Here is a 15,242-nt window from a genome sequence, read left to right as displayed (position 1 = left end):
AGTATTAAGTAACACCAGTTTTCAGCATTGATAATAATAAAAAAAAAATGGGTCTTGAGCAGCAAATCAGCATCTTAGACTGATTTCTGAAGGATCATGTGACACTGAAGACCGTAGTAATGATGCTGAAAATTCAACTTTACCATTACAGGAATAAATTACATTTTAAAATACATTAAAAGTAGTAAACATTTATTTTAAATTGTAAAATCATCTCAAAATATTTTCATTTTCAATATGTATTTTTGATCAAATAAATGCAGCCTTGATGAACATAAGAGACTTCTTTGTAAAACTAAACAAATCATACTTTGAAACTCTTTGAAACAAAGTTTTTTTTTTTGATTGTATAAAGCTCTCCAAGTTGTCAGGGGAAAAAAAACAGGCAATACAAATGTTGAGATCATTTTTGTAGCTGTATTAGATCTCTGCAATGAACACTGTGACAAGTTACAGATAGTTTAACGGAATCTGTGGCGAGTCTTATAAGGGAAAGATTACAAGATGCCCTCTTGGTTTCAGAGAACTCCAACAAAACAGTATGAAAATGTGTACTTGCCGCATAAAGTACATTATTTACACAAAAAAATACATTTGAGTGGGCAAAAGTGAAATAAATTATAAAACATCAAAATGTTGCTCTTAATAACATTCAAACAGTGAAACTGAGCTCAAACCAGGTTTACTGCAGCCGCTTTCACAGACGAGCACCCTCAATACATAGAGGCGCAGAGCACATTTTCAAAATGCAACTCAAGATTCGGGCCGAAACCCTTTACACAAGAGCCACCCAAAACACACGATACTTAAAACCACCACAGAATAGTGCCTGTTAAAAAGCGAAAACAAAACGAAACCCCACAAATCTCCATCTAGCGTCCATTTCCTGAATGATCAGCCTCAGCTCATCCGTCTGCAATGATGGCGATGGCAATGAGTTCTTCTCAGAGCATCATACAATCGTAACACTGAAAGGTTCAGACCTGTTCTTTTTACAGCATTTAACGACTTGCACGATAATACGATAATTGTGTGACCGATGTTAAGAAATTATTGCTTTAAGCAATGTTAAAATATATACATTTTTTCAAATACATGTAAGTGGTTTATTAAAAAAAAAAAATAATAATAATAATAATAATTCGGAAACTGCTACTTTACGATTGTACAGCTTAATTTGTTTGTCTATACTGAACTGAACCATTTCATAAATTTCTCTATGTACTGTAGTTAGATTAAAGATATATTCATAGCTTGAGTTCGCCTGCAACTTTGGAAGCAATGTTCTTAAAAGCGATGGAGTTGCCAGATATCCTCTTAAAACGGACACCATTAAGTGAGAGCCGGGGCAGTTTGCAAACCTCCATCTCCCATTGGACGAGGCTGTCGGTGCGGCTGTCCCCGTGGGCACAGAGAAGCAGAAAGCATTCGCGCTGCTGGTGACTGCAGCTGTTGGCGTCCAGAACTTTGCGGATCTCATTTATGATGTCGGCTGGCTCCATGGTGCTGGTGGTGTTCATACTCCAGGTGAAACGGAGAGAGCGGGGTTTCCCGTCTTTTCCATCTTTCCCTTCATCTTTCTGCTGATCCCCAGATACATGGCGACTGCGGGACGGAGCGGGATGGGAATGGAAAGAGAGGGAGGTAAGGTTAAGGCAAAGGATGAAGAAGAACGTTTCTTGCATTGAGGTTACTAATACACTGAGACTTGATCACAATGGTAGTGAAGAATCAGTGCAGCAGCTGCATGCATGGGTTATCATCACATGGGAATTAATGCCAATCAAATGCACAGCAGACTAGGGCATGCACACAAGCAGCTAATTTTTAATGCCACGTAACATAAAATAGGGCTCGGTGATGTAGTTAAAAAAAAATTAATAAAATAAAAAAAAGAATAATAAAATCAGCATGTTATTATTTTCAAAATACACAAAGTTTAGGTTCGATAATATATATATATTTTTTAACTGAAGTCGCTTATGCTCCCTAAGTCTGCAATTATTTGATTAAAACTACAGTAAAATCTGTAAAATATTATTGCAATTTAAAATAAATTATTTAATAGATTATTAAATATTAATATATTTTAAAATGTAATTTATTCCTGTGATATCAAAGCTGAATTTTCAGCATCATTACTCCAGTCTTCAGTGTCACACGATCCTTCAGAAATCATTTTAATATGCGGATTTGATGCTCCAAAAACATTTCTTATTATCAGTGCTGCAAACAGCTATATAATATTAATATTTTTGTGGAAACTAACACTTTTTTTTTAACAGGATTTTTTGATGAAAAGAAAGTTCAAAAGAACAGTATTTATTTGCATTAGAAATCTTTTGTAACAAATGTTTGTGTCACTTTATAAATTTAATGCAACCTTGCAAAAAACTAAAAATATATACAAAATAGCTTAACATTTCCAAATCAGTAGAACCAACAGCAAGCATGTTTTAATGCAAAATGTTTTAAAGAATTAAGATTCTTTTAGATTTTATTTTATTTTTTGTGTGAAAATCTAGTTAAACTGTTTATCACCTAAATGAATTTTGCTTATAGGCAATTTAATATTAAATATAGTAATAAACTAAAATATTTTTATATAATTTTTTTTTTTTAAAAGTCACATTGCCACATTTGATACTCGCAGTGTTACATCATTTTTAAATAACCAGCTAAATCAATATGTACTTAAAAAAAAATTTTTTTTTTATAAATGTAACATCACCCAGCCCTAATGTAAAAAGAGAAAAAAAGCACATCACTCAAACTTTCAACATGAATAAAGCAGACTAATGGCCCTCGTGCTGTACACACTACACTAACATACACTCTGGTCTCTCCTACAGTGGGAGACGGAAAATATACGTTCACAACACACGAAAATAATCAACCAGGAGAGGAAGTAAGGCTTTCCACAGTCACTGACACCTCACCTTGAGCCCTCAAATCTCCCGCTTCTCTCAAACTCGGTTGAGACTCTTTTATTGTTTATTTGTTGAAAGGTTAGCGATCACAATGGAGCAAAAAGGAATGGACAGAGAGAGACAGAAAGGGAAATCATTTTAGAGCAAATCACCACACACACAATGAGATAGATAGAGAGACTGAATGAGAGAGCAAAAACAGGGACAACAAACAACAAGTAAAAAATGGGTCTTGAGCAGCAAATCAGCATCTTAGACTGATTTCTGAAGGATCATGTGACACTGAAGACCGTAGTAATGATGCTGAAAATTCAACTTTACCATTACAGGAATAAATTACATTTTAAAATACATTAAAAGTAGTAAACATTTATTTTAAATTGTAAAATCATCTCAAAATATTTTCATTTTCAATATGTATTTTTGATCAAATAAATGCAGCCTTGATGAACATAAGAGACTTCTTTGTAAAACTAAACAAATCATACTTTGAAACTCTTTGAAACAAAGTTTTTTTTTTTGATTGTATAAAGCTCTCCAAGTTGTCAGGGGAAAAAAAACAGGCAATACAAATGTTGAGATCATTTTTGTAGCTGTATTAGATCTCTGCAATGAACACTGTGACAAGTTACAGATAGTTTAACGGAATCTGTGGCGAGTCTTATAAGGGAAAGATTACAAGATGCCCTCTTGGTTTCAGAGAACTCCAACAAAACAGTATGAAAATGTGTACTTGCCGCATAAAGTACATTATTTACACAAAAAAATACATTTGAGTGGGCAAAAGTGAAATAAATTATAAAACATCAAAATGTTGCTCTTAATAACATTCAAACAGTGAAACTGAGCTCAAACCAGGTTTACTGCAGCCGCTTTCACAGACGAGCACCCTCAATACATAGAGGCGCAGAGCACATTTTCAAAATGCAACTCAAGATTCGGGCCGAAACCCTTTACACAAGAGCCACCCAAAACACACGATACTTAAAACCACCACAGAATAGTGCCTGTTAAAAAGCGAAAACAAAACGAAACCCCACAAATCTCCATCTAGCGTCCATTTCCTGAATGATCAGCCTCAGCTCATCCGTCTGCAATGATGGCGATGGCAATGAGTTCTTCTCAGAGCATCATACAATCGTAACACTGAAAGGTTCAGACCTGTTCTTTTTACAGCATTTAACGACTTGCACGATAATACGATAATTGTGTGACCGATGTTAAGAAATTATTGCTTTAAGCAATGTTAAAATATATACATTTTTTCAAATACATGTAAGTGGTTTATTAAAAAAAAAAAATAATAATAATAATAATAATTCGGAAACTGCTACTTTACGATTGTACAGCTTAATTTGTTTGTCTATACTGAACTGAACCATTTCATAAATTTCTCTATGTACTGTAGTTAGATTAAAGATATATTCATAGCTTGAGTTCGCCTGCAACTTTGGAAGCAATGTTCTTAAAAGCGATGGAGTTGCCAGATATCCTCTTAAAACGGACACCATTAAGTGAGAGCCGGGGCAGTTTGCAAACCTCCATCTCCCATTGGACGAGGCTGTCGGTGCGGCTGTCCCCGTGGGCACAGAGAAGCAGAAAGCATTCGCGCTGCTGGTGACTGCAGCTGTTGGCGTCCAGAACTTTGCGGATCTCATTTATGATGTCGGCTGGCTCCATGGTGCTGGTGGTGTTCATACTCCAGGTGAAACGGAGAGAGCGGGGTTTCCCGTCTTTTCCATCTTTCCCTTCATCTTTCTGCTGATCCCCAGATACATGGCGACTGCGGGACGGAGCGGGATGGGAATGGAAAGAGAGGGAGGTAAGGTTAAGGCAAAGGATGAAGAAGAACGTTTCTTGCATTGAGGTTACTAATACACTGAGACTTGATCACAATGGTAGTGAAGAATCAGTGCAGCAGCTGCATGCATGGGTTATCATCACATGGGAATTAATGCCAATCAAATGCACAGCAGACTAGGGCATGCACACAAGCAGCTAATTTTTAATGCCACGTAACATAAAATAGGGCTCGGTGATGTAGTTAAAAAAAATTTTATAAAATAAAAAAAAGAATAATAAAATCAGCATGTTATTATTTTCAAAATACACAAAGTTTAGGTTCGATAATATATATATATTTTTTAACTGAAGTCGCTTATGCTCCCTAAGTCTGCAATTATTTGATTAAAACTACAGTAAAATCTGTAAAATATTATTGCAATTTAAAATAAATTATTTAATAGATTATTAAATATTAATATATTTTAAAATGTAATTTATTCCTGTGATATCAAAGCTGAATTTTCAGCATCATTACTCCAGTCTTCAGTGTCACACGATCCTTCAGAAATCATTTTAATATGCGGATTTGATGCTCCAAAAACATTTCTTATTATCAGTGCTGCAAACAGCTATATAATATTAATATTTTTGTGGAAACTAACACTTTTTTTTTAACAGGATTTTTTGATGAAAAGAAAGTTCAAAAGAACAGTATTTATTTGCATTAGAAATCTTTTGTAACAAATGTTTGTGTCACTTTATAAATTTAATGCAACCTTGCAAAAAACTAAAAATATATACAAAATAGCTTAACATTTCCAAATCAGTAGAACCAACAGCAAGCATGTTTTAATGCAAAATGTTTTAAAGAATTAAGATTCTTTTAGATTTTATTTTATTTTTTGTGTGAAAATCTAGTTAAACTGTTTATCACCTAAATGAATTTTGCTTATAGGCAATTTAATATTAAATATAGTAATAAACTAAAATATTTTTATATAATTTTTTTTTTTTAAAAGTCACATTGCCACATTTGATACTCGCAGTGTTACATCATTTTTAAATAACCAGCTAAATCAATATGTACTTAAAAAAAAATTTTTTTTTTATAAATGTAACATCACCCAGCCCTAATGTAAAAAGAGAAAAAAAGCACATCACTCAAACTTTCAACATGAATAAAGCAGACTAATGGCCCTCGTGCTGTACACACTACACTAACATACACTCTGGTCTCTCCTACAGTGGGAGACGGAAAATATACGTTCACAACACACGAAAATAATCAACCAGGAGAGGAAGTAAGGCTTTCCACAGTCACTGACACCTCACCTTGAGCCCTCAAATCTCCCGCTTCTCTCAAACTCGGTTGAGACTCTTTTATTGTTTATTTGTTGAAAGGTTAGCGATCACAATGGAGCAAAAAGGAATGGACAGAGAGAGACAGAAAGGGAAATCATTTTAGAGCAAATCACCACACACACAATGAGATAGATAGAGAGACTGAATGAGAGAGCAAAAACAGGGACAACAAACAACAAGTAAGCAAAAAGTTAACCCCCACAAAGACTTGGTGTCATCAGTACGTTGGACAAAACGCAAAAACAACTTATACATGACTCTTATGATTAACTTAGACACCTGAATATGTACAGTAGTTTGTCACCATGCACTCCATCTGAACTGCCATGCTGCTTCCTTCAAAGAACAATATACATCTAGATCACCACTGAAAGAGTGCATCATGGGTAAAAGCCTATTCGGAGCGCCGGATGCTGACATCAGACGTATATACAGATATAGAGGACATGTCTATACATACAGTATATACTGTGCTCTTCGCATGCGAGAGGGTGCGTGTCGTAGTGCATTTATCGATACGCCATCATTTCGCACTAAAATCGACAGACAAAACAGCTGTTCGCTGTCTCTCTCTCTCACACACACACACACACACATTCGCACTCCATTAAACACAATATGAAGTTGTAGCTGTTGTTTGTGCGTTTAAGCGAGCCCTTACTCTAGACACTCTTCATCTGCCTATAGCCAGAGCTGCTGAATCTGGAAGCAAAGAGCATACGCAATCATTTTGGACTAAAATCGACAGACAAAACAGCTGTTCGCTTTCTCTCTCACACACACACACACACACACACACACCCTCTCCATTAAACACAATGTGAAGTTGTAGCTGTTGTTTGTGCGTTTAAGTGAGCCCTTACTCTAGACACTCTTCATCAGCCTATAGTCAGAGCTGCTGAATCTGGAAGCAAAGAGCATACGCAATCATTTTGGACTAAAATCGACAGACAAAACAGCTGTTCGCTTTCTCTCTCACACACACACACACACACACACACACACACACACCCACTCTCAACTTTACACACTATGAAGATATATATCTGCTGTTGTTTGTGCGTTTAAGTGAGCCCTTACTCTAGACACTCTTCATCAGCCTATAGTCAGAGCTGCTGAATCTGGAAGCAAAGAGCATACGCAATCATTTTGGACTAAAATCGACAGACAAAACAGCTGTTCGCTTTCTCTCACACACACACACACACACACACACACACACACCCACCCTCTCCATTAAACACAATGTGAAGTTGTAGCTGTTGTTTGTGCGTTTAAGCGAGCCCTTACTCTAGACACTCTTCATCTGCCTATAGTCAGAGCTGCTGAATCTGGAAGAAAAGAGCAGTTCAAAGCCGACAAAAAGAAAGAAATTAAACTGGTGGAGGCAGATAAAACAAATAGCCATTACAGAGCCACGTTTAGAGACAGGGTTCCCACTCTTTCTGACTAATAAAATTCAGGAATCATTCAAATTCATGAATGAAAACTGATTCGCTAATGAATCATTTAGAACCATTTGTGAATCAGTTGGACAGATTTATTGGCAAGAAGAGTTTCAAATGTGTTCACATCAATTCAATATGGCGTAAAATATTTTCTTAAGTATAACATTTTTAGAATATAAATACAAAATATTAAGTTATATATACATACCTAACACTTGTTAAATATATCATTTAAAAATGCATATATGTGAATATATATAAGTTAATTTTTTTTAATCGATTGACAGCACTAATTAAATCACACATTTTTCTAAAATAAATCACGATTAATCCCACCTAACATTAATTTGAATGTTGAATGTGAAATTATTACAATATAAAAGTATATTTAAAAACTTTAATGTACAAACAACATAAATACAGTATATATTTTTTTATATTTGTTTAATGGCATCTTTTTTATGACTGAAGGCCAGTATCAATGATACCAATACTGATCTCTATAAAATCGCATTTTTTTGTTTAATTTTTTTTTACATTTATTACAATAACTTCCAATTTAAGTGAACTTAAAACAATCTTCACATAAACCCATTATAATAAATGTCATATTTACCTGTGCCCTTCAGCAGAAATATACAGAAATTTAAGTTATCAAACACTAAACTCTAAATTAAAAATAGATGAATCCTTAAAGCTATAAAAGTTATTTTTTCCTCTTTTTTTGTCTTTGTCCTTTGATTAACAGACATCACAGCAGCTGGTTATTAGGTTATTTTGGCTGCTATTTCTTTAAGAGCTGCCGCTGCTGAACATGAAGCGGATCTGAAACGCATTATATTTTCGCTCAACTCTTTTGACCTTTTCTGACCCACTTCAGGTTTTAAAGTCTCAATACTGAACTGACGAGTTGAATCGAGTGTTAGATGAGTGAGACAGTGCTCCAGGACAGTTTTGAAAACCATTTCAGAGACATGTTCTTAAATGTGACTCATATAAAATATATTACATGCATGCACTTTTAAGGCAGCTTTAATCGCCTTTTTGGTAACTTCATGACTTAATTGACCACGACATTGCATGCACGTAGTTTATTTCGCGCGTCGATATGAACGTTTAGAGGCTACAGTACGCGCCGGCGCCTTTGTGCTTGTAATTGAAGAGCACACGCTGCGAGCACAGTACCGTTTCCGCACTCGTTTGACTCACGCCTGGCGCTGAAGTGAAGTGGAGCACGAGTCTGAAACGTCTCCCATACTCAGTCGTTCTGCGACTGAATCAATGCACTTCTTATGAAGAGAAAAAGTGACAGAAGCAGCAGTTGTGAGTGGGGTGGCCAACCCTAGCCCCGCCCCTGCGTTAAATATTTTTAACGCGTTAAACTGAAAAATTAATCGCCTGCGTTAACGCGCTAATTTTGACACCACATATAAATATATATACACACACACACACACACGCAGTATACACACATTTAATAATTTAAAAAAATAATATAAAGTTTATTATATAATATATAATTACATATATAAAATGTATAAAATATTATTACAATATAAAAGTATATTTAAAAACTTTAATGTACAAACAACATAAATACAGTATATATTTTTTTATATTTGTTTAATGGCATCTTTTTTATGACTGAAGGCCAGTATCAATGATACCAATACTGATCTCTATAAAATCGCATTTTTTTGTTTAATTTTTTTTTACATTTATTACAATAACTTCCAATTTAAGTGAACTTAAAACAATCTTCACATAAACCCATTATAATAAATGTCATATTTACCTGTGCCCTTCAGCAGAAATATACAGAAATTTAAGTTATCAAACACTAAACTCTAAATTAAAAATAGATGAATCCTTAAAGCTATAAAAGTTATTTTTTCCTCTTTTTTTGTCTTTGTCCTTTGATTAACAGACATCACAGCAGCTGGTTATTAGGTTATTTTGGCTGCTATTTCTTTAAGAGCTGCCGCTGCTGAACATGAAGCGGATCTGAAACGCATTATATTTTCGCTCAACTCTTTTGACCTTTTCTGACCCACTTCAGGTTTTAAAGTCTCAATACTGAACTGACGAGTTGAATCGAGTGTTAGATGAGTGAGACAGTGCTCCAGGACAGTTTTGAAAACCATTTCAGAGACATGTTCTTAAATGTGACTCATATAAAATATATTACATGCATGCACTTTTAAGGCAGCTTTAATCGCCTTTTTGGTAACTTCATGACTTAATTGACCACGACATTGCATGCACGTAGTTTATTTCGCGCGTCGATATGAACGTTTAGAGGCTACAGTACGCGCCGGCGCCTTTGTGCTTGTAATTGAAGAGCACACGCTGCGAGCACAGTACCGTTTCCGCACTCGTTTGACTCACGCCTGGCGCTGAAGTGAAGTGGAGCACGAGTCTGAAACGTCTCCCATACTCAGTCGTTCTGCGACTGAATCAATGCACTTCTTATGAAGAGAAAAAGTGACAGAAGCAGCAGTTGTGAGTGGGGTGGCCAACCCTAGCCCCGCCCCTGCGTTAAATATTTTTAACGCGTTAAACTGAAAAATTAATCGCCTGCGTTAACGCGCTAATTTTGACACCACATATAAATATATATACACACACACACACACACGCAGTATACACACATTTAATAATTTAAAAAAATAATATAAAGTTTATTATATAATATATAATTACATATATAAAATGTATAAAATTTATTTTTTAACTTATATAATTAATTTATATATTAATCAATATAAATATTTTATGTTATATATACAAACATACACGTTAAATATTTAAAAATTGTGTATACACACTTAATTTTTTTTTATCTAAATTTGACTTTGGACCACTGGGCAACAGTCCAGTTCTTTTTCTCCTTAGCCCAGGTAAGACGCCTCTGACGTTGTTTGTGGTTCAGGAGTGGCTTAACAAGAGGAATATGACAACTGTAGCCAAATTCCTTGACACGTCTGTGTGTGGTGGCTCTTGATGCCTTGACCCCAGCCTCAGTCCATTCCTTGTGAAGTTCACTCAAATTCTTGAATCGATTTTGCTTGACAATCCTCATAAGGCTGCGGTTCTCTTGGTTGGTTGTGCATCTTTTTCTTCCACACTTTTTCCTTCCACTCAACTTTCTGTTAACATGCTTGGATACAGCACTCTGTGAACAGCCAGCTTCTTTGGCAATGAATGTTTGTGGCTTACCCTCCTTGTGAAGGGTGTCAATGATAGTCTTCTGGACAACTGTCAGATCAGCAGTCTTCCCCATGATTGTGTAGCCTAGTGAACCAAACTGAGAGACCATTTTGAAAGCTCAGGAAACCTTTGCAGGTGTTTTGAGTTGATTAGCATATCACCATATTCTAATTTGTTGAGATAGAGAATTGGTGGGTTTTTGTTAAATGTGAGCCAAAATCATCACAATTAAAAGAACCAAAGACTTAAACTACTTCAGTCTGTGTGCACTGAATTTATTTAATACACAAGTTTAACAATTTGAGTTGAATTACTGAAATAAATGAACTTTTCCACAACATTCTAATTTATTGAGATGCACCTGTATGTCCTGCTATTTCCATGTTTTCCATGGTGGTGGGAACCCCGTAGTGTGGTGGAAAGGGAAGAAGCTGGAGGAGAGGGGGATGATAAAGAAAGAGGAAGACTGTAAACGAGTGGAGCGCAGACTTACTAAGAGTCTTTGCCGCAGGGTTGGAGGGGACTGTGAGGGTGGGGGGCACAGAGGGGGCAGCCGGCCCTGATTTGACGGCAGACTGCCGTTTGCTCGGGTCAAGAGTGACCCTGAGGGAGGAAGGCAGACAGAGAAAGAGATAAAGGGAAGGAAGGGAGGGAGGAAGAGAAGGAAACACAGGGGAAGAGAGGGATCGATTGAGACAGTTTCAACATTAATAGAGCAGTTCGTACTGTTAGAGAAAGTGTGTGATCTGTTCACAAATCTGATGATGAGAAGGTGACTCCTGAAGGTCGTTCAACATGGAGTCTGCTGCAGCTTACAGTGCGCTTTACTTCAAACCCTGCCTATGAGCCACAACAGACTCCTCCCACCAAAAACCCTTCTTTAGGACGTGCCCATATGCTCTAATAGACTCATGATAGCTGCAACACAGGCCTCCAGAGTGCATAAACTATATTATACATTATATCACAGTACAGTTCAAACGTTTAGGATTTTTAAGGATGCATTAAATTGATAAAAAGTGACAGTAAAGACTTCGTACAATTTTACAAAAGATTTCCATTTCAAATAAACACTGTTCTTTTGAACCGCTTATTTAAATAATCCTGAACTATTATATATAGCAGTGATACTGTTTTCAGGATTGATGATAATAATAATAATAATAATCAAATTAGAATGATTTCTGGAGGATCATGTGACATTGAAGTCTGGAGTAATGATGCTGAAAATTCAGCTTTGCATAACAGGAATACATTTCATTTTAAAATGTATTCAACATTTTGTTGAATAAATTTTGGCATTTGACAGTATTACTGTTTTTACTGTATTTTCGATACTTAATTATTCCAAACGTTTGAACATTAGTGTGTATATAAATCTGGTGAAGAACAACACTACCCATAAATCTGAAGAGAGATCCACCAATCAGAGTAAATCAAATCACATTTACCAGACAGACATAAACTGAGCTCAGTAGCAAACACTCACACCTATGATGCATTGAGTGACTGACTTGAGTCTCCCTATAGTCTCAAACTAAGAAAATATTACATAATCGTTTTAGATTTAATAAAACCAGTAGTTAATTCTTTCATAAAATAATTAAGTACACAATCTTTAGTTTTGGTCATCATTGGAGTCTATAACCAGCACTATTTTCTAGAAGCAAAAGACCTTCTTATGGATATGCCCATGTTGTAGGCGACTGTGTTTGCAGGGGCACAGGTCTATTGTTCAGTATGGTTCCTTTAAAGAGGACTTTAACGTCAACCCAGTGTGTACTGTCCCTGGCCCTAAAAAAGGTCTACATTTGTGACCGGGTCTCAGTCCACACGATCCACTCTCTTTTCAAAAACTGGACCCCAAGAATAATAATTTCCTTTTTTTTAACCACCAGATGGCACTGTGGATCCATTAGGTCTAAACCACTTATGGCTAACAGGAGAGATCTTTATCATTTCAATATAATTTCTATTTATAATAATTTCGTATTAATAATTTTCAATCATTCAAATCTGTATTCATTGTAAATCTGTTTATCAGAGCTCTCTTTACTCTTAACACAATGAAAACACTTACAGCACCATTCTAAATATTGGGCTCAGTAAGATTTTTTTTTAGTTTTTAAATGTTATTTAGTGTCTCCTATGCTCACCAAGGCTGCATTTATTTGATCAAAAATACAGTAAAACAGCAATATATGAAGATTTGCTATTCAAGACATATTTCAAATTATTGAAATGTTAAAAACAGTTATGCTGTTTATGTCTTTGCGGAAACCATGATATATTTTGTTTAATTTTATTTGATGAATGGAAGTTCAAAGGAACAGCAATTGAAACAGAAGTATTTTGCAACATTATACATGTCTTTACAGTCAATTTTGATCAATTTAAGGTCTCCTTTCTGAATAAAATGTATTAATTTCTTCAAATAATAATAATAAACAACCTTACTGATCCCAAACTTTTGAATGGCATTGCAAATCAATGCCTGTTTTACAAAAAAAAAAAAAAAAAAAAAAAGTGGGGGAATTTTTTTTTTTTTTAGTAAATTAGCTTCTTTTTTTTTGTCCAGGAATCACACAGAGCTACTGCAGATGAATGCCAAACTGATCTCTCTACACCCTGTACAGCTGCGAATGTATCAAAGCCCTTGTGGAATAGTCATACACATTGTTTTTGCACAATCAGCTTGTGTCATGCAAACATTTAGATTAGTAGCAATCAGTTAAAGAGCGGCAGATTGATTTGATCTGGTCACACTAGGATGCAGCCAGTGTTTTAAAGCATGCTGTAATCAACCACTGAGAGAGCATTAAACTCCAAATCACTGCAATAAAATCCCTATGGGTTAGTGCGTCAGCCCCCGGACTCCTCTCATTACGTTAAAGACAGATTTACACCCCATGAACTCGATGTCCTACCTTTTGGAAAACCTGAATGACATATTTCTACAACACAAGAATGAAAAAAAAGGATAGACATTACAAAGATGGACAAAATAAACCATTCTAATGAACCCTTAAGAAAAAAAAATAAGGTCAGGAAAAGAAACTTAGAGTCAGGCCTCAATCGTATGCCACTGGCACTGTAAAAAATGCTGTGTTTATGCATGTGAATGTGTGTTTACCTGCGTGTGAGTTTGGAGGTCAGCTTGGTGAGCAGGTTGTTGGCATTACCGCGGCTGCGCGGCTGCGTTGGCGAGGCGGGTGGGCCGTTGTAGGTGGCCGTGCGATGATCTCTCAGCTGTCCGTGGAAGGTGCTGCGGCTCGCGGAGCCTCGTGGGAAACGTGTTTTATCAGGTGTGGCAGCAGTGCTGATGCTGTGAGTGGAGGCACCCGGGTCCCGAGAGCCAGGAGACAACGTCTCACTACAGACAGAGACAAAATCAGGCTTGGTTTCACTAACGATGTGTTCCTGTAACTCAGCTGGTACAGCAAGGCGCTAGGAACAACTTCAACACACAGAAAATTAAAATACACCCTGAACATAATGTAAGTGGCTGTTATGAAGCAAACTGCATTAATGCATGGTAAAAAATTAGTGTACACAGTTGACTAATGCAAATATTAAGCACATCAATCAAGACACAGGAAGGGCAACCTGTACCTGTTCTCCTTCCCATTAGGAATGACAGAAAGGTGGTCTGCATTGTTTCTCTCAGTGCACACATACGTGTTTCTCCTTGATATGCCTCCCGATCCAGAATTATTCTGTGTGATAAAAAGAAAACGCAAGCTCGATCATCAAGGGAACTCCCATTCAAAAGCTTGGGGTCGGTGAGATTTACTTTTATGTTTTTGAAGAAGTCTCTTATGCTCACCAAGGCTGCATTTATTTGTACGTAATATTAGAAGTAATATTGTAAAATACTATTACAATTTATTACAACTGTTTTCCATTTCATTATATTGTAAAATGTAATTCATCTCTGTGATGCAAAGCTGATTTTTTACAGCAACATTAGTCCAGTCTTCAGTGTCACATGATGTTTCAGAAATAACTCTAATATGGTGATTTCTGCTCAAGAAACATTTCTTCTTATTATTAACAATGTTGAAAGCAGTAGTACTGCTTTACATTTATGTGGAAATCGTAAAACTTTTTTTTTTCAGCATTCTTTGATGAAAATAATATTCAAAAGAAATAGAAATCTTTTGTAATGTCGGCGCTTTGAATACACCCGGCTTCCTAGTTTTCCTCATCTATTTTGTACTTTGTGACCAACAAACAAACTTATGCCGAGTTCCCACTGCACGATTTTAGCCCGATTTTTCACTGATATACAGTGGGTATGGAAAGTATTCAGACCCCCTTAAATTTTTCACTCTTTGTTATATTGCAGCCATTTGCTAAAATCATTTAAGTTAATTTTTTTTACTCATTAATGTACACACAGCACCCCATATTGACAGAAAAACACAGAATTGTTGACATTTTTGCAGATTTATTAAAAAAGAAAAACTGAAATATCACATGGTCCTAAGTATTCAGACCCTTTGCT

The 15,242-nt window shown here is 35.9% G+C and overlaps 1 protein-coding gene across 9 annotated transcripts in view; it reads right to left on the bottom strand.

Moving 5' to 3' along the window:
- Positions 1-3,486: 3,486 nt before the first annotated feature.
- Positions 3,487-15,242, bottom strand: part of LOC107582486 (MAP/microtubule affinity-regulating kinase 3-like) — a 35,878-nt gene continuing 24,122 nt past the window's right edge. For 4 of the 9 annotated variants that reach the window (XM_016268339.1, XM_016268340.1, XM_016268341.1 and 1 more), the window contains 4 exons: positions 14,348-14,451; positions 13,869-14,108; positions 6,048-6,092; positions 3,487-4,713 (listed from right to left, as the gene is read on the bottom strand). In XM_016268339.1, coding sequence (XP_016123825.1) covers positions 4,356-4,713; positions 6,048-6,092; positions 13,869-14,108; positions 14,348-14,451 — 747 coding nt within the window. In that variant the 3' untranslated portion in view covers positions 3,487-4,355. Of the gene's footprint in view, positions 4,714-6,047; positions 6,093-11,228; positions 11,339-13,662; positions 13,690-13,868; positions 14,109-14,347; positions 14,452-15,242 lie in introns of all 9 variants that reach the window. The other 5 variants (XM_016268342.1, XM_016268338.1, XM_016268343.1 and 2 more) reach the window with 4 other exon arrangements.

Source organism: Sinocyclocheilus grahami, unplaced genomic scaffold (genome assembly GCF_001515645.1).
Source record: "Sinocyclocheilus grahami isolate Dianchi unplaced genomic scaffold, SAMN03320097.WGS_v1.1 scaffold45.1, whole genome shotgun sequence".
Lineage (NCBI taxonomy): Eukaryota > Metazoa > Chordata > Actinopteri > Cypriniformes > Cyprinidae > Sinocyclocheilus > Sinocyclocheilus grahami.
This window is presented reverse-complemented; position numbering and strand designations above follow the sequence as displayed.